The sequence below is a fragment of the Vigna umbellata genome, chromosome 7 (assembly GCF_029865625.1).
Source record: "Vigna umbellata cultivar VRB3 chromosome 7, Vumbellata_1.0, whole genome shotgun sequence".
NCBI lineage: Eukaryota > Viridiplantae > Streptophyta > Magnoliopsida > Fabales > Fabaceae > Vigna > Vigna umbellata.
In genome coordinates, this window is record NC_142171.1 from 28,848,989 (window position 1) to 28,874,448 (window position 25,460).

At 35.3% G+C, this 25,460-nt stretch overlaps 2 protein-coding genes across 8 annotated transcripts; one reads left to right on the forward strand and one right to left on the reverse strand.

The window, feature by feature from the left end:
* The first annotated feature begins 1,214 nt into the window (after nucleotides 1-1,214).
* LOC148195664 (beta-galactosidase 16-like) lies at nucleotides 1,215-11,406 on the forward strand. The gene is made up of 18 exons (XM_088093920.1): nucleotides 1,215-1,423; nucleotides 4,088-4,183; nucleotides 4,302-4,414; nucleotides 5,128-5,194; nucleotides 5,403-5,495; nucleotides 5,589-5,732; nucleotides 6,124-6,218; nucleotides 6,332-6,437; nucleotides 6,531-6,615; nucleotides 6,695-6,813; nucleotides 6,976-7,137; nucleotides 7,298-7,476; nucleotides 7,578-7,669; nucleotides 7,904-8,013; nucleotides 8,329-8,421; nucleotides 8,712-8,816; nucleotides 9,048-9,193; nucleotides 9,899-11,406. The coding sequence occupies exons 1-18, from the start codon at nucleotides 1,250-1,252 to the stop codon at nucleotides 10,014-10,016; spliced, it is 2,097 nt and encodes a 698-aa protein (XP_087950046.1). The 5' UTR covers nucleotides 1,215-1,249; the 3' UTR covers nucleotides 10,017-11,406.
* LOC124821913 (N-glycosylase/DNA lyase OGG1) lies at nucleotides 6,897-17,725 on the reverse strand. 7 transcript variants are annotated; one of them, XR_015780601.1, is made up of 5 exons: nucleotides 16,983-17,721; nucleotides 16,689-16,899; nucleotides 16,334-16,562; nucleotides 16,153-16,230; nucleotides 6,897-7,017 (listed from the first exon to the last, which is right to left on the reverse strand). XR_015780601.1 is itself a non-coding variant. In XM_088093916.1 (4 exons), exons 1-4 carry the CDS (start codon nucleotides 17,663-17,665, stop codon nucleotides 16,226-16,228), a joined length of 1,128 nt encoding a protein of 375 aa, XP_087950042.1. In that variant the 5' UTR covers nucleotides 17,666-17,720; the 3' UTR covers nucleotides 15,913-16,225. The 7 variants fall into 7 exon arrangements, 3 of the variants coding, with proteins under 3 accessions (XP_087950042.1, XP_087950044.1, XP_087950045.1); XR_015780602.1 differs by having other exon boundaries at nucleotides 6,897-7,129; XR_015780603.1 differs by lacking the exon at nucleotides 6,897-7,017 and adding an exon at nucleotides 7,562-7,646.
* Nucleotides 17,726-25,460: the final 7,735 nt, after the last annotated feature.

Here is a 25,460-nt window from a genome sequence, read left to right on the forward strand (position 1 = left end):
ACAGTAGGATGCGACAGCGACAGTGAAAAACTTCGTATCTAAAATCCTAATGATGACCGGAGGCGGTGGTGGTAATTTGTAGGGAAGAAGAAATGAGAAGAGAATGAGAACATTTTCTGAAAGAAAAGAAAAACAATGGAGGACGCGAAGAAAGAAGAACATGAACAAAAATATTTTCAAACAATAATTTTATCTTATTTCCCCTTATAACTAATTTAATATATTTTCTTTTATTTATAAAATTATCAGTACGTTTAGTATTAAATTGTTTCTTCTACAATCGATTTAGAATTCCTTTTTTATATGTTTACTTTACACGAATGTAAATCTAATTTTACTCAACTTAATATGGATTTGACTCCACTTAGCTTATCACAACTTAACTTAACACAATTTAACTCAACACAACTTAACTCGATACGAGCCCGACTCAACTTAAAATTGTTATATGAGCATCTTATAATTAAAAAACAGAAAAAAATGTTGCATTGCTTTTTGATAAAATGAATTAATATCCTCGTCAGATTGCCTTTTCGGGTACAATTAATAGAAATTGTGAATTAATATTGTACTGAAAACAAAGTTATTTATTCACAATAACTAACAACTTTTTCTGATAACAGTTAAGCTGCAACTAATCATTATTCAATCACCGTTCTTTCTGTAAACAGGAAAGAACACCAAAATCTGACAACAAAAAGTTGTATTTCACCTTAAAAATATTCTTTAGTTGTACATTGAAAAAAAAAAGATAGTCACATGTAATGCCACATACATAAATCCTATGATGTAGAAATAATACAACTTTAACGAAAATAACCATTTGTATGCTGTTTTTTATCCATTCACGAATTTTTCTTAAACACTGTCTTACACAGATTAATTTTGTCTTTGGTTTAATTCAAAGTAATTAGTAATTAACCACGTTTTCTATTTAAAAATTAGAGAAAAATTGATTCAGTGTTATATTAATCAATTGAAATGCATTGAAAAGAATCCCGAAATTGGTTTCTTATACGTTAAACCATGTCATGTGGAGCTGTGAGGTAAATTAATTATATACATTATTTAAATCTTTTCAATTTGTTAATAATATTTATATTAACTCCATGTATTATATATGAACCACTTTCACTTCTAACAAAACCTGTTAATATAAATAGAGATCACCATCACACAAACACGTATATATTACACTGAGAGCGAAAAAAAGCCTAAACGCAAACTCTTCATCACCAACCACAGTGAAATGGTGAAGGTGTGGTGGTGGAGACGGTGTTTTCCGTTAGCTTTCATTTTAACGGCGTTTATTGGTGGCGCCTATGGTGGCAATGTCACCTACGACGGAAGATCCTTAGTCATTGATGGAGAGCATAGAATCCTCTTCTCCGGTTCAATTCATTATCCTCGCAGCACTCCTCAGGTACGCAATCCTCACTCTTTGTTCTTAAATATTTCATACTTAACAATTTTCTTTTTATTCTGAACTATAGAGTTCGTATATGGTGCATTTGTATTATGTTTCTGGGTTAAGGACAAAGAGATAAGAGGAAGGAGAACCGTTTTAGTTTTGGTTTTGATTGCAGTATTGTTAGGTAAGAAATATCAAACAGTTTTCCATCGTTGGAATAGTCTCAGCAACTTAGCGTTGATACGGTTTATTCTTGCAACGCTATGGTTGGTTCACGTTATTCTTGTTTTACACTTCTTTATCGATGTGGTTGAAAACGGTAATAAAAAAATAATGAAAATATTGTTGGACACCCCAACAACCTATACAAATATACAGATATAATAAGTAATATATAAAATGGTAGGAAACGAAAATAAGATCAGTGATTAAATACATAAGAGGGTAAGTTGTTAGTTTAAACATCACTCCTCAAAAATTTATATATAAAAGAATGGAAGATTGGCATAAATAATCTGACAAGACAAGCTGTTGTTTTATTATAATGGAAAGCAAGTTGCAGGAGGGGTCTTCTAATTCTATTATATATATAAAGTCTTGGTGCTTTAATTAAGAATGTAATTGTTTTTTTTATCTTTTTGTACTGTAATGGCATCCAGTGTTTGTGATGCATGTGTAGCAGTGTAATGAAGGTTTGAGTTCACATGGAGACCATTGACCCATGGTTCTCACACTCTCACTTTTGGTTTAAACTTTAGAGCTGACTATTTTAGTGTTGGGATTTATACTATTTTTTAAGGGAACTCCCATTTTTCACTCTTCCTTTTTGCTTCATCCATCTATAGCTTTGACTGGATCTCCTTAATTTATTTTTTAATCAATGATCGGATCTCAGTAGAGTCAAAAGAGGATTGAATTCAATTTGTGTTCCTCCCTGAATCTAGCTATAGTTAAGTTTTCATCTAATTGTGTTTAATAATTGTTTAGTCACTCAGCACAAAAACTTTCTTTATTTGGGGATTAAAGACTAACTAAGAGAGAACACCCCATGAAATGGTCAGAGTAATTAATTTGTAGAAAATATACTTGTATAATATCATGGATAATAAAAGCAACTCATATATATCATCGTTAACGAGGACAATCAGGATCTGTATATGTAGGTATTTCTTCAAACCTAAATCTTCAAAATATGATCAGTGTCTTACATAATGTTTTTGAGAAGACTGATGATATATGAACACTTCAATTTTTACTCTACACTTACTTAACACCTATAGAACTATATTTTTATTTTAAAATATAACATAATTACGAAGAATTAAATAAAAAATAAAAATGTTAACTTGTTAAATTGGTGTAGTAATGTTTAAAGATGTTCGTGTAACATTTTTTTTATGGAGAAAATGTCTGATTATTTACGATAGTACTTATCTGTTGACATAATGAGATATCATTTTTAAATATTAAATTATTCGCATACTTGAGTCCCATAAAGAAAAAGATATCGATTATGCTTAATAGGTAAAAATAATGATATTATATCTGTTACATACTTCTTCTTTTTCTATATCTTTTTTCTTATCACATCTGTTCAGTAATTGTATATTAAGTGTCAGTGGAATTTTTTTGGCATTTATGAATCATTTTTGGAAGTTCAGAACATACGTAAACCACGTTAAAAGAAACCGCCTTAGCCATGCAATTTGTTTAAAAAACAAACAAACAGTTCTCTACAAACAATTTAAGATTTCAAGTTTTTAAAAGTATTCGTTCGTAACATAATGCTATAACTTTTTATGGCATTTAATTTAGGGTTCGACCTTTATTGTCTCTTTGATGTTAGAGAGGAAAAAGAAAAGTTGAATGTAAGTTTAAGACAAGGGATAATTTTGTTAATTGTTGGTTGCTTTAAACTTCAAGAACCTCCTACGTGGAAAAAAAATATTATATAGAGATATGTCTGAAAAAATACATGCTTCAATTTTTTCTAGAATATTAATTCATGACACCTAATTTGTAGCAAACTTGTATGTATATTCTCAAGTTCTCTTATTAGATCCAATATTAATGGCAACGAAATTATTATTATTATGAAAATAAGAACACTGTAGAATCTCTTTATACTGTTTACATTTTATTATATGGTAAAATAAGTACTCATAAAATCACATAATTAGCGTATGATACTGTTCTAAGCCAACTAATTTGAACGTGAAAAAAAAAACATGTTGAGCCATTATTCGTTCATGTAAAGCTTGTAATCAAATTTAGTGGGTTAGGTCTTTTGGGGGTTTGCAATCATTGAATGCAGGTTGAATTAAACTATCAAAATGAGTTAAGGGCCAAAATTAGCTACATGCATTGAAGGATCAAACAATGAGAATTGAATTCCAAACATCAGATGTAAATCTAGTAGGCATCATAAACGACTTCAATTTAACATTTTTTATCAACGGAAGAAAATTGTCTACGTTTGAGTTAAAACAGATTACATTCATATTAATGCAGACGGGGCTCACGTAGTAATTTAGTAAAATTTAAATGAAATGAAGCCAGGAATTAATGTGGATATAGAAAAGTTGCGTGTTGGAATAATGGAATTGATAAATAAGAATAACATAAAAAATAAGAATCTCTAAATTGTGAATTGTAATTTGCTGATGATTTGAACAGATGTGGCCTAATTTAATTGCGAAAGCTAAGGAAGGTGGATTAGATGTCATACAAACTTACGTGTTTTGGAACCTTCACGAACCTCAACAAGGCCAGGTGATCAAACTCAAACTCGTCTACATTATTCTTCTTCTCTTTTTTTTTTACAAGTATTTTCTTAAAGCTCGTCAATTACGAGAAGCATGATGTTCTTCATCATTTACTTGGTCTGTAGTATAACTTTAGAGGAAGGCGTAATATAGTGAGATTCATTAAGGAAATTCAAGCACAGGGTTTATATGTAACCCTCAGAATTGGACCATACATTGAGAGTGAATGCACATACGGGTAAGTTCCCCGAATTGAACCATACTATTGAGCTGACAAATTTTCGGCATAAAGGAATTTGTACCATGCTATGAATTAAAGCATACTTTGCTCTCAGAGAAGCTACTCTGGGAATTTGATGATAATAAAAAATAGGTTTAATCCTTTAGTACATCCCTATTTATGTACGAATGTCTCAATTGGGTCCTCGTTTTTTAAAGTGTATCAAAATGGTCCTTAATTTTGAAAATTCATATCAATTGAGTCCTTTCCGTTAAGTTGGCTGGACGGCGTTAAAAAAATTCATGAGTGGATGCTGAGATGACGAACGAACGCTCGTCCACCAGCGAACGAACGCTCGTCCACCAGAGAATTAACGCTCGTCCACCAGAAAACGAACGCTCGTCGACCTCTTACTGCTGGACGACCGTTCGTTCCACACTGGACGACCGTTCGTTCGGTGGTCGACGAGCGTTCGTTCGCTGATGGACGAGCGTCCGTTCGTCATCTCAGCATCCACTCATCAATTTTTTTAACGCCGTCCACCCAACTTAACGGAAAGGACTCAATTGATATCAATTTTCAAAATTAAGGACCATTTTGATACACTTTAAAAAACGAGGACCCAATTGAGACATTCGTACATAAATAGGGATGTACTAAAGGATTAAACCTAAAAAATATGATAATGATTCCGTAGTAGAAGAAACTGAGTTGCGGTTTTGTTGGTGCAGGGGTCTACCAATTTGGTTACATGATATTCCGGGTATCATATTCAGATCTGACAATGAGCAATTCAAGGTATTCCATTCTAGTTTCTGAATTGTGATCCTCAAACTATCACTGTAATTTGAACTATACAAGCGTGGTAATCCATCTGTCTATTGTTACTTTATACAAAATATTATTTAGTATTTGGGTCATGTCTCCTTAGACATTAACACAAATTACTCTTTACTGTACACTGTTCACTCAAGTCTGGTATTAACAGAGCATTCATTAATGGCAGTTTCACATGCAAAGGTTCGCTACCAAAATAGTCAACGTGATGAAATCGGCTAATCTTTATGTTTCACAAGGAGGACCTATCATACTATCACAGGTTTATTTAAACTTCCAAGCAACAAAACTTGTCAATTTTTTTCTCTTTTTTTTTCTCTTTTTTGTATTTATAAATGGTTTATGGTGAATGTAGATTGAGAACGAATATGGGAACGTTGAAGGGGCGTTTCACGAGAAAGGACTATCTTATATTCGTTGGGCCGCCCAGATGGCCGTGGGACTCCAAACTGGTGTGCCTTGGGTAATGTGCAAGCAAGATAATGCTCCCGATCCCGTGGTTAGTCTCTACTAGTTATTTTACTTTCCCTGGATTCTTGACAAATTCAGTGTTCAATAAAACAAGAAATGAAGAATTTGGAACTATACTACTCTTCGTACAAGCTCATGGGTAATGGATATTATTTACTTCAGAGAAAAGGACAATAATTATACCTATCATTGGATCATTATCTAATAACACTGTACAGGGATATGAATGTTTGCGCAAAAAATGGATTCTTGAATCGGAAAAAATAAACCAGAACTTCCAATCAAAATGCAATCAATAAAAGAAGCCCAGCCTTATTAGTCATTCTTATTACTTCTTATCAAGCCCGCCTTCGATTCACCACAAGTAATTAGTTAAACTGTTTATATTACATCTGTAAATGAAGTCATGTAATCTGCAGATCAACACATGCAATGGCATGCAGTGCGGGACAACTTTTAAGGGGCCCAACTCACCTAACAAGCCTTCACTCTGGACAGAGAACTGGACAAGTTTGTAAGTTCTTGTGAAATTCTGCATTACAATTTACAAAACCTTTTTTCACAGAAAGTGCTACTTTAAGGCGTTTGAGAAGTCTAATTCCATTCATTTCACGTTAAAATTTAAAGTTACCAAGTGTTTGGTGGAGTACCATACATAAGATCGGCTGAAGACATTGCGTACAATGTTGCTCTGTTCATTGCAAAGAGAGGAAGCTATGTAAATTACTACATGGTATGATACCTTGTAACTCTTTTCTTTATCCCCAGCATGCAAGCAGGCATGCCATTATTTGTCTTTTAAGTGGCGTGATATGATTTGATGCAGTACCATGGAGGAACCAATTTCGACAGGATAGCCTCCGCTTTCGTAACGACATCCTATTATGACGAAGCTCCACTGGATGAATATGGTACGTTTCCTTCCTTTAACCATTTTAGTAAAATATAGATATTGAATCACAACGTGATTGACTACGCTAAGGTAAGCAGGTTTGGTTAGGCAACCAAAATGGGGCCATCTTAAGGAGCTACATGCAGCAATCAAGTCGTGTTCAAAATCTCTACTTTATGGTACTCAAACTAGCTTCAGCTTGGGCTCACGACAAAACGTAAGAAAACTAGACAGCACGCTTGGGCTAATTTACTAAATTGTTTAGCTTCTTAAGTGGAATAAAAAAGGGAACCGAGCGTGTGAATAACAGTACTGGTATTTGAGTCTCTCTAAAAGAAGATATTTTAAACAAAATCAATAATTTTCCATCATTCTCCAGGCTTATGTTTTCAAAAGTAGCTCAACAGAATGTGCTGCCTTCCTGGAAAATAATGAAGATCGAACTGTCACAGTTCAATTGCAAAATATTTCATACCAGCTATCACCCAAATCAATCAGTATTCTACCAGACTGCAAGAATGTGGCCTTTAACACTGCCAAGGTAAAAATCAAGCAATCAATATATAGTGTCATTTATTTAAAAGACAAGACATCTGCTGGATAGTTTCCTTGTGCTTTGTTTACTATGTAATCTTTGTATTAACTTAACGACAAATATCTTGATGCTAGTAAAAGGCATTTCATATTTTCTGCTCTTGTAGGTACGCACACAAAATGACAGATCAATGAAGTCATATTTACGGTTCAATTCAGCAGAAAAATGGAAAGTGTACAAAGAAGCCATCCCGAGCTTTGACGATACTTCATTAAGAGCAAATACACTGTTGGATCAAATCAGCACAGCAAAAGATACATCTGACTATATGTGGTACACATTCAGGTAAAATAGCAACATACGATCTTGATGCCAGTAACGCGATACATGTATGCACAACGTCCATATATATATCCCATTAAGATTCTTGTTGACATCTCGTGCAGGTTTAATGACAATTCTCCTAATGCTCAATCCATTATAAGTGCATACAGCCAAGGACATGTTTTGCATACCTTCATCAACGGAAATTTAGTAGGTAAACCTCAACCATGACGGTCCCATTTTTTAAGATAAAAGAGAGCATCTTTTTTCGGGATACAACTAACTGATCCATTTGGTTACAGACTTGGTTATCCCATGAGTATTTCTTTAGATTATAATGCACATTTTTCTTTTATCAGCAATTCGTTGTGCATCACCTATTTACTTTATCATTCATGCTACAATTTGAGTTGCTAACATTGGGATCTATACATGCTTCTAACTCTAGGTTCTGCTCACGGAAGTCACAGAAATGCGTCTTTTGTCATGGAAAACAAACTCAATCTCATAAAAGGGATGAACAATATTTCTTTCCTCAGTGCAACAGTTGGACTGCCGGTATTTATCTTAATGAATGTTCAGGATCAATTAAATGAAGCCTCTTAAAGAAGAATAAATTAAAAACTAACCTTCGCAGTATATAAATTCCAAAGATGGTTATTTCATCTCACATGTTTCTTTTCTGCCAAGATTTAAGAACACACTAAGGACTTATAGAGAAGCATCCTTTACTATTAAACATATATCTGGCAGGCATGCGCTTGCAGATACAGACACGCTTTGCTTAAAAGCATACAAAATAACTATTTGACAGTATGGTAGCCAGAGAAAGATAATTGATTACGTGAAACTTATGTTTATTTCTACATGAAGAACTCAGGAGCATATCTAGAGCACAAAGTTGCCGGTTTAAGTAGAGTGAAAGTTCAAGGCCGAGATTTCACTAATCAAGCATGGGGATATCAGGTGACTATCTCTAGATACCAATGAAACTTCAATTGTCAATCATGCTACCTCAATCGTATATTATCTTGACATACTATTTATAAAGTAGTTCTCAGAAGTTAGTTAATATAAATTGTTTTTCCCATATCTTTTACTCTGAACAGATTTCTGTTCAGTCGTATATATTCATCATGAGCTGCTTAAAACTTCAAATTATAAGAAATAGGTGTGCATGAACCCTCTGCTTTGATTGCTAACCATTAAACTAAATATTGCACATTGCATGCTGATCTTGCATTTGTTGCATTAAGGTTGGTCTGTTGGGAGAAAAATTGCAAATCTACACAGCTAGTGGATCAAGTAAAGTTCAATGGGAAAGGTTTCAAAGCTCAACGAAGCCACTCACATGGTATAAGGTATATCATCAATAATCATCATTAATTTGACACTTCTTTTTTTCCTTAACCAAGAATGGATATTGAGGAGAATTCAACTAAACATGTTCAAAGGCCTTTGTGCTGGTTTTTGTCACTATCTCTTATTTACGGAATGAAAACTGCTCTCCATTTACATCACAGCTGCTTATCATTTTTCTACAATATTGTTTTAACAGTTTACCAATATTTTATTTCGATGATTATTGGCAGACCACATTTGATGCACCAGAGGGAAACGATCCGATAGTGCTTAACCTTGATTCCATGGGAAAGGGTTATACTTGGATTAATGGCCAAGGTATAGGCCGATATTGGGTATCGTTCCAAACGCCACGGGGAACACCTTCGCAGAAATGGTATAATCCTATGCATAATTATTTTAAAACTTCTTATTTCCCTAAATAATATGCCAATTTCAAGGAAGCTCCTGCCCCAATGATTATAATACATAGTAATGTAATTATTTTAAATAAGAGTAAAAGATACAGAATTTTTTATGAACCATGGAAATTGTTTTTGTAACCTAATTCAATCCCACAAACAAACATGTTAAAATTGGTCCAAGCTTTATTCAAACTATATATTTACTTGAGGAGAAAGTAAACCATCACTCTTGAGGTTGCAATTAAGGTAACCCTCAAAGAGACCACGTTGAGGTTGCAGTTAAGGTAACCCTCAAAGAGACCACGACTAAGGCGGGCTTGGATTGACCACAACTAAGACAGCTTTCCAAAACAATAACTTATTCAATTAAATAAAAAAAATGCATATAAATAAAATATTATAACTTCTTCAATTGTGTAGCCATTTTCAAAATGGGTAACCCTATTTGTGAAATATAAAAGATAATTATTTTTACTATACATTCTTTTCGTGTTTTTCTTTTTTTTTTTTCTTTTTCCATGTAGTTATTCTAAATGGTCATCTAGAGTACATAAATTTTCTATCTATTCACACTTCAAAATTCTGATTTTACACTGCTTTTACACCTAATGATATAATAAGTCTCCTACCTACATGTCAGGCCTTTATTCACTTACAATTTAACATTTTTTATCCAGGTATCACATACCCCGATCCCTCCTAAAATCTACAGGGAATCTACTAGTTCTGCTAGAAGAAGAAACTGGGAACCCACTTGCAATCACTCTGGACACAGTTTACATCACATCACAGTAAAAGATACACACTATGTGCAAACAGGAATGATCTATCTTCTTAACATGGATGCAGAGAGCCCAGGTGTATAGATAAAGGAAATATATACGACAGCATGGTCCTGTATCTCTCTTTCTCCCTCCAGATGCATATTTAGACACCTCTAAAGTATAAGCAAGGGAGGGTTAGAGAAAGAATTAGTCATTAGTTATGAGGAATTTTCAATATGTTCATTGATTGTCCTTTGTCAGCAAGAATTCATTCTCTTGACAGATGATGCTTGCCATCAGTAAACTGATAATATAAATTACACAATATACTATAAACAAGAGCAATCAAATAGACTTAAGGTTTTACATAACTCTCAGGCGTTTTAAAATTATCATTTGCTTATAGTATTGAGCTTTTTCAAACAAAAATAACAGACTTTTATAAGTTTCCTGTGCTTGAATAATTTAACTATATATTTCCTTCGTGCTTTCAAATTTAAATCTACACTGCCTACATAGCTAATAATTTATTTCGTATACTACATGCATGTCAAGAATTATATACTAACAACTGAACATGTTTATTCAGGCATATCATACCCCAAAAGCATGTAGCAATCAAGAACTCAACAAATCACATTATCTTTCAATACCAAAATTAGTCGTTGAGGCCTTACACAATATATGTAGTATGACATCTTCAGGGAAATATAATAAAATAGAAGTGCACAGTGACAGGAGAAAATCTATTTATCCAGGATTTCATTTATGACAGAGGAAGCACCAGTCTCAACTCTACAACTCAAAGGAGCGCAAATTATGAGTCAAAGGAAAGAAGTAACACAAAGTTATAGCATATAAATAAAGAAAGTCACAAGAAGAACTAAGAAGACCGTACAAGTTTAAATACCAATGCTTGTGTGAATATCACCCTTTTCAAAGTACATACTAACATAGCTCTTCAAAATAACAAAATAAGAAACAATTTGATGCAATTTAATACCGTGCATGCAACAATTCAGAGTAAAGACATCAAGGAAAGCGTTAGAAACTAAATCTTATGTAACCATGTGTTAGGCAATTAAAGGTTTACGTGAGAAGGGGTAAAAAAGGGATGAAATAAGTAGTGGGAGACGGTGGTTAGTTGGTTAGAAGAGAGAGAGGGAATATAAATAACAAACAGATTAAGGAGAGAGGGTATCGAATATTATTTTGGAATTGAGACTGGACCTCTTGGCCAGTGGAGGAAGGGAGGCTTCCTTGGGGGAGAGATAGACACCTGTATTCATCTTTTCTACACATTACAGAGGAAATAGAAATACAGATACATGCATATTTCTTTATACTGTTGAGTGTGTGTGTGAGTATTTTTGCTACTGTTCGGTTCCTTGCATAAAGGAACCTAACAGATTTGGTCCGACCTGCCGGATCAGTTTCGGAGAGGAGAAGAAGGAGAGGTAGCGAAGAAGCATGGAGGGGCAAATGGGTGCGATGGAGGCGACAATGGAGGAATTGAAGGCAGAGGTGAGGGCGATGATCGGAGCTCCGCAGGGAGCCGCAACTCCGTCAATGCTGACCGTGAACAACGATCACCAGAGAGTTCAGAGGATGAGTCAGAAGAGGATGGAGGAGATGTGCATCGAAGTTGGATGAAACGTGTTGAACTTCCAACGTTTGAAGGAACGGACCCCATGGGTTGGATAGCGAAAGCCGAAAAATCCTTTGATATCCAGAACGTGACAGAGAGGGAGAAAATGAAGCTGGTATATATCTGTATGGAGGGAGGCGCTAGTTATTGGTTCCGTTTTTGGCGGAAGAAGACTAGACACCCAACTTGGAGCATGTTCACTGCCGCTCTAACACGAAGGTTTGGAGGCTTAAAGAGGGGCTCTGTTTATGAAAAATTGGCTGTCGTGCGACAAAGGGGAAATGTCGACGAGTATATACAGGAGTTTGAAGTACTGGTGGCACAAGCAGCCGGAGTGAATGAGGAACAACTTTTGGGATACTTCTTCGTTGGGCTGCAAGAAGGATTAAGAAATCTGGTGAGGCCGCATGACCCACGCGATCTGTTGACGGCAATGGAGCGAGCACGCGACGTCGAGCAAGCGGGTTTTGTATCGCGAGGTAACAGCGGAACGGGAGGAAAAGGAGGGGTGACCTGGGGAAAGTATTCCTCGAGCTCAGGTACTGTCGCGAGGACGGAGACCTATCACGGCGCGTCGGAGGGATCGGTGAACGTCGGCGGGGTCGGCGGTGGATTGGGAACGAAGAAGGAAGGCGTTTCTAGCAATGTAATCGCCCGAGCAGGTAGTAGCGGAGGAGGGAATACTCAAGGAAGAGGAGTAAGAATGTTGCCTTACCCCAAATATATAAAAAGGCGTGAAGAAGGGTATTGTTTCCAGTGTAGAGGCCCATACAGCCCGGGCCATCAGTGTGCTGAAAGGAGTATGAGAGTGATGATTTTGGCGGAAGATGATGAAGAAGAAGGAGTCGAAGAGAAGATCGAAATGGAGGCCCCGGTGATGGAACACACGGCGATGGAACTGTTAGGGTTGTCTGCCGGAGGACTCACCCAATCAAATACCATGAAGATGCAAGGATGGATGAAGGGGAGGAGAATTCTGGTGTTAGTAGACAGCGGAGCTAGTCATAGCTTTATATCCACCAGATTGGTGAAAGAATTGGGTCTGGAAAGCATTGACACTCATCCCTATAAAGTGTGCTTATGTGATGGGCAAAAGAAAATAACCAGTGGGTATTGCACAGGGGTTACCGTGAAATTAGATGGGCTGGAAGTTAGAGATAAACTATATCTCTTTGAGTTAGGCGGTGTGGATGTGATATTAGGAATCACTTGGTTAGCTTCCCTAGGAGAAATTAAAGTGGATTGGGGACACCTAATTATGAAGGTGGAGGTTGAAGGGAAAGTAGTGGAGATAAAAGGAGATCCCACTTTAACACGTCAAATGGTGACACCCGAAGTTCTCTTAAAAGAAAAGGAGATAGAAGCCATGACTCTCGTGTGGAGCTTAAGTCAAGCAGAAGCGGTGGAGGGAGATGGGAAAACCGAGAGATGGACACCGACTCAAGAGGCAGGGCTGAAGCAGATTTTGTCAGACTTCGAAGGAGTATTTCGAGAACCTCAGGGGCTGCCACCTGAGAGGAAAGTTGATCACCGAATACCCTTGAAGGAAGGAACATAGCCCATAAGTGTTAGGCCATACCACTACCCACACCTCATGAAAACAGAGATAGAGAGACAAGTTGAGGGAGCCCATAAGTGTTAGGCCATACCACTACCCACACCTCATGAAAACAGAGATAGAGAGACAAGTTGAGGAAATGCTGAAGCTCGGTGTGATTCGTCCCAGCAATAGTCCATATTCAAGCCCAGTAATATTAGTGAAAAAAAAAGATGCGAGCTGGAGATTTTGTGTAGATTACAGGGCACTTAATAGAGTCACAGTGGCGGATAAATACCCAATACCAGTTATAGAAGAACTGCTGGATGAGCTTCAAGGGGCAAGGTATTTTTCTAAGGTTGATTTAAGGGCTGGATATCATCAGATCAGGATGAAAAATGAAGATATTCCTAAGACAACCTTTAGAACGCATCAAGGGCACTACGAGTTTCTCGTAATGCCTTTTGGGTTGACAAACGCCCCTACCACATTCCAAGATATGATGAATTCTGTCCTCAGGCCATTTTTGAGGAGGTGCGTGTTAGTTTTTTTTTATGATATACTAATATACAGTAAATCTTGGGATGAACATATGCAGCATTTACAGCAAGTTCTGGAGGTGTTAGCACAGCAGAAATTATTTGCTAATAAAAACAAATGCGAATTTGGGAGAGAACAAATTCGTTATTTGGGGCATAAAATTTCAAAGGCGGGAGTTGAGATGGATGAGGAGAAGGTTTCTGCGGTGACAGCATGGCCCGAACCAAAGAGTATCAGAGAGTTGAGAGGGTTCTTAGGTCTGACTGGATACTACAGGAGATTCATCAGAGATTATGGGAAGATCGCTCAACCTCTCACCAACCTGCTTAAGAAGGGGAAGTTTGACTGGTCTCCAGCAGGGGCAGAGGCAATGTAGAGACTCAAAACAGCAGTCACCACGGCTCCAGTATTAGCTTTACCGGATTTCTCTCAAACCTTCCAGGTGGAGTGCGATGCGTCGGGCACAGGTTTAGGAGCAGTTCTGTCTCAAAACAGAAAACCAAAAGCTTATTTTAGCAAAGCTCTTTCCGAAGTGTCACTCACCAAATCTGTTTATGAGAAAGAATTGATGGCTTTGGTGTTAGCCATCCAACACTGGCGACCCTACCTTTTGGGCCAAAGGTTCGTTGTTTATACTGACCAGAGGAGCTTGAGATATTTGTTGGAGCAAAGTATTACTACTCAAAATCAGCAGAACTTGCTGGCTAAATTGCTCGGGTATGAATTTGATATTGTTTATAGGACTGGGGCATCCAATAACATGGCGGATGGGCTCTCAAGAAAAGGGGAGGAATTGGAGGAGGGAGAAAAAGTACTGCACATGATATCTAGGCCCTATTGATCCAATTTTCAGGAAATTATGGAAGAGGTTGAGAAGGATGCAACTCTAAAGAAAGTGATGGAAGATATAAGGGCACATCCGAATTCACATCCGGCGTATACCCTGGAACATGGGAGATTACATTACAAGGGGCGGTTGGTTTTGTCAGCACAATCTTCCTGGATACCAAAATTATTAACAGAGTTCCATAACACGGTCACAGGAGGGCATTCAGGAGTCTATAGAACATATAGAAGGGTGGCACAATCCCTGTATTGGACAAGAATGAAGAAGACAATCACCGACTATGTGGTTGGCTGCCTAGTATGCCAACAGCATAAGTACTTGGCATCCTCACCCAAAGGTCTCTTGCAACCTTTACCCATTCCTAAAGCAGTATGGGAGGACATCAGTATGGATTTTGTGGTAAAATTACCTAAATCGCAAGAATTTGACACTATACTTGTGGTGGTGGACAGACTCAGCAAATATGGGCATCTTATTCCCATTAAGCATTCGTATACAGCAAGGTCTATAGCTACAGTGTTTGTGAAAGAGGTGATTAGATTACATGGTATACCTATGACCATTGTTAGTGACAGGGACTCAACATTTTTTAGCATCTTTTGGCAGGAGATATTTAAATTGCAAGGCACACAGCTTAAGATGAGTACTGCCTACCATCCAGAGACAAATGGACAAACGGAAGTATTAAACAGGGTACTCGAAACATACTTACGCTGTTTTAGCTTAGAACAACCTAAAAGTTGGAGTTTGGTGTTACCTTGGGCAGAATATTGGTACAATACCAGTTATCAAGGGGCATCTAAGTGCACACCCTTTGAAACTGTTTATGGCAGACTTCCCCCCACACTCACACGATTCATCCCTGGGGAAACAATGGTAGAAGTAGTAGCCCAAGACTTGCAGACACGAGATGAGGCTTTATAGCAACTGAAATATCATCTGGCCAGGGCCCAAGCCCAGATGACACACTTTGCCAATAAGAAAAGGGTGGAGGCCAAAATCAAGGTAGGGGATTGGGTATTTTTAAAAATCAGACCTCATAGGCAAACATCTATGCCAACAAGACTCCATCCGAAGCTGTCTGCACGATATTATGGTCCGCGTGGAGCAGCAAATAGGTCCGCGTGGAGAGATAGACACGTGTATTCATCTTTTCTACACATTACAGAGGAAATAGAAATACAGATACATGCATATTTCTTTATACTGTTGAGTGTGTGTGAGTATGTTTGCTACTGTTCGGTTCCTTGCATAAAGGAACCTAACACCATGTCACTAGAGGAAGTAAGAACATGTGCAAACAGATGTTTTCATTACAAATACAAGTATCAAACGAGCGAAAGGGAGGTGAAAAGTAGATAATCAATTGGGCATATTAACTATTTACAGGGAAAGTAAAATTCCAAGTCAAATAACATAAAAATAAATCTTTCGTTTATGTTCTTTTCTAATGAAGAAGAAGAAAGATGTAAGCTATCGGTTACAGCAAATGAAAAAAAACTAATAAAATGCAGAGAACACAAATTAAAGCCAGACGAAAAAACACTCAACAGTATGTATAACAGAATAACCTGTGTGGTATCAACATATTCTACCTAATGAATTCTTGACAGCAGCATGTCACACCTAAGTCTCGTACATTTATGTCCTCAGAGTCATATGTAGATCTCACTCTAGTTGAAAAAATAAAACGTAGTAAATATTTGCGAGAAAGTTAAATGTCTAATATGCAAATTTAAAAGGTGAAGAACAAAAGATTAAACAGGTTTCTCTTACCAACTTTTTCTTCGCCATCTTCTACCTTTGCAGGATTCCGTTGTTTGATAGTCCACAAATGTGAAGGTATGATGGCCTTCTGTGAAGGTAATTCAGCTATGAACAATAGAGTCTGCGCCCACCCAGCATATTTACCGTACTTGGTAACAAATGCCTCTGCAACACGATTACAGAGCTTTGTTGTCAACTGCGAACCTGCAAGCTCAGGTAAGAGATACTTGGTGGCAATCTTACCCAAGTGTAAAAGAGACACATCCCAATAAACTCTCTATGCTAAACTCTTTGGATCGCAACATTCTACAACAGATGCAATAGTCAATCAGTAACCACAAATAACAACTTAGTGTAAACTTACCCGCCAAACGTGAGTGTCAACAGGAACGGCATGGTGTTGATCAAGCGAGAAGAGAGCAATGCAAGCAGCCACTTTAGGGCCCACACCAGGTAACGTAGAAAGTGCAGATATAACATCTGGAAGATCCAACTTACGCAGAGAACGAAGCCACTCTTCCCCTCCACCAGGTTTTGATCGCAAAGCATTAACCGTTCCAATTATATATTTAGCTCTGGCAACACGACAATAACAGTCATAAACATAGTTGCAATTGAATGCATGCATAAGAGTAGTTAGGGTTAGTAACTGATGAACCTGTAACCGAAACCCGCGTCTCTGAGTTGTTGCTCTGAGACGGAGGAAAGTTGCTCCAAAGAAGGGAAAACGTGAAACTGAAACCCTCCAACGTCTCCCACGTGCACTCCAAGGGACGACACGTGGTCAACCATCTTCGTGATTCGTGCAATGTTGTTATTAGAAGAGCACAGAAACTGAATCAAACACTCGAAAGGGTCTTGCCGGAGGACCCTCGCACCGCTCAAGTGGCTCGCTAGCGCCGCGAACCTCGCATCGGAAGCGGAAAACGCCTTCCATAAGCCGGCGAGAGAAACGGCGGCATTAAGGAAATCTAGCAAGGCGGTTTCGGCTTTTTCGGGGTGAGAGTGGGAGTGGAGGCAGTAGCAAACGTCGCCGTTTTGGAGGTGTTTGAGGGTTACGAGGTGGGGCCCAACGACGCCGGTGTATTCTAGAGGGGCAGTGTTTTTCCAGCGGAAGGTTTGACCCGTGGGAAAGGTGAGTGGCAGAGAGAGTTCGGCCTGGGTCAAGTTGAGAGGGGCCCAGGCCCGGGATTTTGCGGTGTTGAAAGAATGACGGGCCTGGGTTTGGGGAGTTGGGGGCGTTGAGGGAGTGGGTGGGATCAGTTTCGGGGATCTTTTTCTCTTCTTCGTGGTCATAGCTGCAAGAGAGACGTTGATGGGTCTCAGATGCAACGGCTGCATCTCCCTATCTCAGGTTACGAGGGACAACGTAACGGGAAAATAATGACCGGTCGGGTCGGGTGGGTCGGATGATGCTGAGTAGTGACTCGTGACTCTTGACTCTTGAAGTTTAATTAAAGAAAGTTTAAAAATCAACTTAAATTAGTTAGTTAACGGATATAAATATTAACCAGGTCTAAATATCATTTTCTTTTTCTACACATCATTTTTGCTTTTAGCTTTTGTTCAAGAAATTCCATAATTAAACGAATGCGTTTTCAAGAATCATATTTTTAGAAATATTATTTTCAAATAATTAGTAAAACTTATTGCAAACAAATATATTGATTTAACAAAACTTATTTGACATTATTAATCTAAGGTAATTAAATTATATTAACATATATATTTGTTTGTTTTGTTACAGTATATTAACATCAAATTTGGATGGTTTGAATATATGATATATTATATTATAACTATCATTTATACTATATATCAATAAAGTAATCTATATATTATTGTACCAGTGGGGACCGGACGTCAAAAAGACCGGACGCCCACATAAGGCCAGCCACGCTACCCTTCTGCTCGCTCTGGAGGGACCAGGCATCGAACAGGCCAGACGACCTCATGTCCATGATCACGCGACCTTGCCGCTCTCCATCCGGATACACTACAACTCATGCGAGACCGCCCACTAACCAGATTGCCTATAGGGACCAACCGGTCGGAAGGCCAAACTTTGGGAGACCGGCCGGCCACATCGTTAATTAATCAAGTTTAAGGTAAGTAGTGGTTAAAAGCTATTGGGCTGAATTTTGGGTCGTGATTAACTTTTCACTAATCCCAAGCCCATAGCAAAAACTATAAATACAGATCCAGGGTGAGTGGTAGATACGTTGCATTTATTGCACATTTATTATTATTCTATCGAAAAACGTCATTGCTCTCAAACTGACTTTGGCATCGGAGAATCTTTCGCAGGTCTCCCACCCGCACGCAAAGGAGGAAATCGAGGAGTAAGGAGTGAGAGCCGGACATTCTAGAGTTGAGAAGAGAAGGACGTGGAGGCATTGGACGACTCAGCCCCTACAACTGAAACAATTATTATTATTTTATCATATGTATAACAAGTTTTTACTATTTGTTGATGTTTTTATAATAGATGTTATAGACTTAGAAACCCTATGAATATATATTATTTTTTCATAGAGTACTATGACACAATTCATATTAATTGTTTTACTTATATTCACTTTAAAACACCTTTACTAACCTTACTGTTAGAGAGTCTTTTAGAATGGATCTTTTTCCTTAATTACAATCATTAAGAGTATTCAAGTTACCCCTTAGATTTTGTCACATATCCAAAGGTTCACATTTGGGATTATGATTAAATCATTAAGTGGCAATTGTAAAGCCTAGTAAAACTACTACTAGTCTCAATATTTCATGGTCACCACTAGAAGCCAGGCGTATGCGTTTATAAGTCCTCCACTTCACAAAATGAAATGGAATTCAACCTGATGACAACCATTTAAATTCATATTCAATTGTTGCTCAAACAACACAAGGAGCTCCACCAACAACATCACAAGGATATGCAAGTCACGTGGATCCATAATGAAGCCCTAATCCAATAGCTTTGCCAGTAGCATCACGAGGACTTGCAGGTGTTGAACAAAAAACTAGACAACCTGGACAAAGAGAAATCACTCCAATCGTCCCGCTCTTGAGGAAGGTCACATTTGTTCTAAGTTGAGACGTACCACACTTCAACAAGTGAAGAAACTTGACAACAAAAACGTCAAAGCAAAAGTTGCTCACCCAAGCGACAGGGAAGTCGTCGAGAAGAACCCATACATAGTTCTAAAAGGGACTGTAGTCCACCTCACCAATGCAATTTCAGGGGGCCGCAGTCCATCCCATCGTGGCAATTCCAAAAGGGATCATAATCATCTCCACTAATGCACGAAGCCAAAGGAATCTCATAATTCTACCCGAGCACTTAATAAGCCCTCACCATATCAAGAAGGAGATCATCACGCTTCCAAGGTTTTCCATCAATCCTTAAACCTCCAAGATATGTTCATGCAATTGTGTCCTTCCAATGATGAAGACTTACACCCTTTCATGCCAAACATAACTGAAGTTGGCATCCCGAAAGGGATTATTATCAACATTTGCAGGTATGACGACACGATTAATCCGACGATCCATCTGAAGACTTACTTGACCCAAGTCCTTATCCACACCAAGGACAATAAGGTATATTGTTGGTTTTTCTCTGCTACGCTAAATGGTCGAACTATATTATGCGTTACCTCCCAACTCGATAAACTATTTTATTACCCTTAACACCATATTCAAAGCTTAATTCGTCGATGTAAGGTGGTACCTACCACCTTGACCTCCTTGAAGTATGTAGAGTAAGAAAAAGTGAGACCTTTAAACTCTTCATGGAGAGGTTCATTATCATCATTATTAGCATCCCAAACCTTACTCCATCAATGATCATGCATTTCTTTATATGCGGTCTCCAACCCGGACCTTTTTCTTATTCACTCTTCAAGAAAAAACCAATCAACTCGGATGACCTTAGAGAGTGGACAACAAAATATATCACCATTAAGGAGAATAAGTTGAAAAGGATCCACACACCAAAACTTGGCAAGGTCAATAAGGGCAACATATCAAGCGGGCCACTACTCAGTATAACCAACACACTTCTTTGAATGTTAGTAGGGATATCATATCCAAGAGGTGTGTAACTCTGAACTCATTCGACTTCCAAAGCCTCGACCACCACACCCCTTTGTGGATCCACTGAAATAATGCTTTTATTATCAAAGTATCAATCACATTACAGAAGAGTACTAGTACTTGAAGGGTCTCATTGGAGAACTAATTTGCTTTGTATGATGAGTCACTTTGTACAACAAGGCAGTGGAGGTCGAAGTCAAGGACAAAGTCATCGAGGTCGTGGTAGATATCAACTTGGAAGTTTTACAATTGGGTATAAGCAAAACAACCAAACATGGTGCTTCAAATCCCCTGGTCCACAACCTCAAAAGCTCGATCAACCTCAAACTCATTCAATCACAACTATTTGTTCAATCGCAACAAACCTTGCTTAGGTTCGAGGAAGCGCCAACACCCTTAAGGAAGAGGTGACCCACGTGAATAAGGTTGTCAAGGATCTATAAGCTAAGAAGTTCCATGGAGCTTGTCGCTTATGTCGAAGGTTTTGAAAAGGCTAAGAGACAAGCGACATTTTTCACACCTCGCTTGGACATGAAACACTTTGATACAAATAAGGATGTGGTTGACAAAGTCCTCGTAGATGAAATCTAAGGCAAAAAATTGTGCTTTTATGTGTGTGTAATGAACTTACAATGGTTTTTTACTTTGAATTAATATACTATCAATTTCGAATATATACATTATACTTATGTATGACTTATGTATATATGACTTATGTATATATGACTTATGTATATATTGTACATGAGAAATCATTTAATTAGTCAAACAAACTTAAATTATTTTCTTAAGTAAACTTTTTACTTGTATTATCCATGAAAAATGACTAAATTTAATAATATATTTAGAAACAAAATGAAAAATAAAGAAAAAAATGCTATATAATAGTGTTATCAATAATATCCATTAAAAATATTTCCAATTTCAATAATTTATAGTTTTAGAAAAATAAAAATGACAATAATATGAAGAAAAGTATGTATTATATAATTATTTTGCTTTAAATGTATAATTAAAATTTAATTCTAAAATTTAAAATGTGGAAAAAAATATATAACTTAATTATTATTTAAAAAAAAAGAAAAATAATACCATAATAAGCACCCAACAATAATCTTAATTTCTCAAATCTTTAATTTGAGACATTCAAGGAAAGTTTGTGAAAACAAAATGTGTTAATGTTTCTTAACCTATTGGCATTTGACATATTACAATTTTTTTTATCAAGTTTACAAATATAGCAATAAAATTGGTTTTTTAAATAACTTTAAATTATTGTCATATTTTTTAAATCAAATCTGCTTCTAAAAATTAATTCAAAATGTCGTTTGGAAAAGCAAAAAGCAATAAAACGAAGTCAACTATTTTTTTAATAAAAAAAACAAAAAAAAAATTATTAAGATCACTTTACAGTTATTATCAATGTTAAAAAACATGTCAAAAATAAACTAATCACCTTTCTATATAGGGTTGAAAAATGTGACAGTCATTTACGATCGACATGAACTTTAACGAAAAAGAAAAAGTTCTGAAATTAATTAATGACGAAATAAACTACTTTTAATATTTTATTAAATCCGTAGAAACTTATTTAAAATTTATAAAAGAGAGATAAATGTTAACTAATCCACTAAAAGTATTTGTTTATTGACAAAAGTCATTAAAAGTTATATTAACATTTCTACCCTTTTGCGTGATAAAATTTACAAGTTACTGAATTTTTTGTTAATTGATAGAAATAGTTAAAAATTATATTAACATTTTAACATTTGTGTTTGGTAAAATATAGTCATCTTTATGAGTATAAAATATTTAATTAGATATTTTAAAATTAATTATTTAATAAAATTGTTATTGCTTAGAATATTTTTGAAATTAGAGTTTTCTATATAAAGACACTAACACTCAATTATTTTAATATTAATAAGTTTTATTATAAATAATTTTGTTAATGAATTATTTTAATAAGTATAATTTCTCTATGAACCATTTTTTTAGAGTTTTTTAACTTAATTCTCTAAGGATTTTTCTCCTATACTCATTTGCTTGAAGAACCAAGACATAATGATTAATCTTTGCGGTGAACTCTTCGATTTTGACTTATTAGTTCCTCAGTTCGCGTAAATTGAATTTCAATTTTTTTTTCTTGATTTGTTTGTTCTTTCTTTGCATTTGGTTCGCATGTAGTATTTGACTTTTATGTACAAGTCTTTACTGATAAGTGATTCTAATTGTATGCCCTGATCGTGTTTGTCTTTTTCTTATATATAGATAAGACATCCTGTGAGCTAGAATGTTTTGGGATTCCTTATAACAAATTCATTTGTCGCTTTGTTAGTGTGTATTAATAAGCCAAGACAGCTGTTATGTCATTGACATGTGTACACTGCTTCTTTATAAACTCTACACCTGTACCTACTTCTAATAATCAAAAAATACAATACACAAAATATTCATTCAGTTTTACTTCTCTCGGTTATACCTCTTTGCTTCTCTGCTTTCTGTTGTTCAATCAGACTTCCACTTATGCTGTTCTATCACTCTTAAGTAATGGAAGCTAATTGCATTATTTTTAAAGTTATAAATACCTTGAAACTTTTAATTGTATGATTGTACGGTGAATTGACTAGATCATTGATATGTGTGATGAGTATAACCTATTGAATTGTGGTTAGACTCTTAAATTGTATGATTGAATTTTATAATGAAATTTAATAAATTGAATTTGTGGTTTGAATGTCTGATTCATGAATTTGTTGGTTTAGATTTGATTTGTTTGTTTAAGAGAGTTATAATCTGAGTAATTGGTCAAGTGGTACGAATTTTCATATTTAAATTTGCTTTGAACTAATTCACTACTAAAAGAGCATCCATTTGATCAATTGAACAAATATAAGTTATCTTAAAATGTAAAAACTATAGGTCTGATATCTAGTATAACGCTAAGCAATAAGGTGACACTGAGCATCCTATTGAGCGGTGTTAGGGTGACATTGAGCACCCAATTTTGTGAATGATTTGGTGTTGAGCAGCATCAGGGTACCGCTGAGCGTCATCCTTGTACCCTAGGTCTAAAACATTTTAACTGATGTTAAGCACCAAAAAGTGTCATTGAACATCATCTTTTGCAAGAGATATGACATTGAGAACCACCTCTAAGTGCTCGTGTTTATATTTGAATTATCTTATTCTTTAACTGTTTGAAAGGAATTCACAATGGACTCTATGCACGTTTAAGAGTATTATGTTGTTTATTTAGTATGATTTTGTGAAGGTTAAAATAATTGTTGATTTATGAAGTTATTTTGAGAATAATTGATAGATCTATGGATAAATATGCATGCAAATAATGATGTATGAAATAGTGATGATGATGTAGTGATTTTAAGGAAGTAAATCATATATGGTGTGTAATATTTAGTCTATGCATTTAGATAATGATTGTTCTATCATGTGAAGTTATGTTGAACTCTACTAAGCCTTCATGCTCATGTTGAAGAGAATGGTTAATTAGTGATAGTGATTGGAGGTAGTGTCATAAGGACGATCCTAGAGTTCTTATAGTTGCTAACCTTGTGTGTGTCAGCTTCGTAAAAGAATATTTCTTTTGTTACCACAAGTGTATGACTTTACTAGTATGACTCAATAAAATGTATTCAGATAAATTGAGTATAGAAGATTCTAATTTCATGTATGAATGTGTGAAAGTTGTGTGATGAAAATTAACATATTATTAGGTGTTTTGACATTTTTTTAATATTTTCAGCTAGTTTATCTTGTGTGTGATGGAAACTCTTTTTATACATTAACTTATCCAGTTATTTTTGTTTTGTGTTCTTGTATGCTTATATTTTTATTTTGCGATGATCATCTTATTGGTATGAACATATGAGAGATAATTGTTGAAGCATATTTGGTGAAGGACAATAATTGCGAAACATTTTTTTTATGATGGTTTTCCTTAGTTGTATTACTTTTATTTTCTTTTTTAGCATATATTTATATGTTAAGACAATCTGATTTGTTTTATTAATCTTATAATATTTTATTTTATGAATTGTAAGTTGTTAAAAAATGGAATATTACATTATTTATATGTTACATGTTATTAAATTTTAACTTGTTTGTTTAATTTGTTTTCAAGAGAACTATTTCAAGATATAGAATATTAAATATTCATTTTAATTGTTTTACCTTTTTAATAATTATTTTTTAAAATTTAAATAATTATTCATAAAAAGTTATTTATACAATAACAAAATTATTTATAAACAAAATTAATTTTTTATAAAAATTTATTTAATATTAATTTTTATTTGAATTATTATTCTAATAATAATGTTTTTATTATAATAAAAAAGATAAACACACATATTTGTACATGTATTTTTACTAATTATTTTAATATTAATTAATTTATGAAAAACTTAAAATTTAATTTAATTAATACTCATCAAAGTGATTACATAATTTATTCATAAAAACATATACATTTTTTTAAAATAATAATAAACAGAAGTACTACAAATTTTAATTAAAAATTAATAAAGTTTTGAAATTATAAAATTATGATTATGTACTAATACTATTTGCTAAAAATGCATAATTTATTTATACATAAAAATTATATAAAACAACTGTTGAAATAATACATCCTTCAGATTTGGTTCAACTGTCGAATGATGTCTAAACCAATGGTAAGGACTATGGAGATGGTAAAAACTTATGTTCCTTTTATCTTCCTGAAATTAACAACTATTTTTTTTTTCTGATTCACTCTTATCTTTTATTTGATGAAAATCTGGAAGTATTTGGGAAAATCAATCAATTAAAAAAAACTAACTGTTAAAAATGGTACTGTATCATAAAAATTAAATAATTTATCATAAATATAAATTAGATTTCAAACGTAATGTTAGTTCAAGTAAAATTTAAGTGTCTGAAAGAAAAACTCAATTAAATGTCATCAATAAATTTTCATTATAAATATTAAATATTAATAAAGTTTACAGATATTCCACTTATTCAACACAAAAAAATCTAAATACAT

Bases quoted from the DNA above. Each gene is read 5' to 3' on its own strand.
- LOC124821913 (XM_088093916.1), bottom strand. From the start codon at position 17,665: ATGCAGCCGTTGCATCTGAGACCCATCAACGTCTCTCTTGCAGCTATG. The intron at 16,900-16,982 runs GTTCATCAGTTA...TCGTGTTGCCAG, and splicing joins GACGCGGGTTTCGGTTACAG to AGCTAAATATATAATTGGAA. The intron at 16,563-16,688 runs GTAAGTTTACAC...CACTTGGGTAAG, and splicing joins TTGACACTCACGTTTGGCGG to ATTGCCACCAAGTATCTCTT.
- LOC148195664 (XM_088093920.1), top strand. From the start codon at position 1,250: ATGGTGAAGGTGTGGTGGTGGAGACGGTGTTTTCCGTTAGCTTTCATT. The intron at 5,496-5,588 runs GTTTATTTAAAC...TGGTGAATGTAG, and splicing joins GACCTATCATACTATCACAG to ATTGAGAACGAATATGGGAA. The intron at 6,616-6,694 runs GTACGTTTCCTT...TAAGGTAAGCAG, and splicing joins AGCTCCACTGGATGAATATG to GTTTGGTTAGGCAACCAAAA.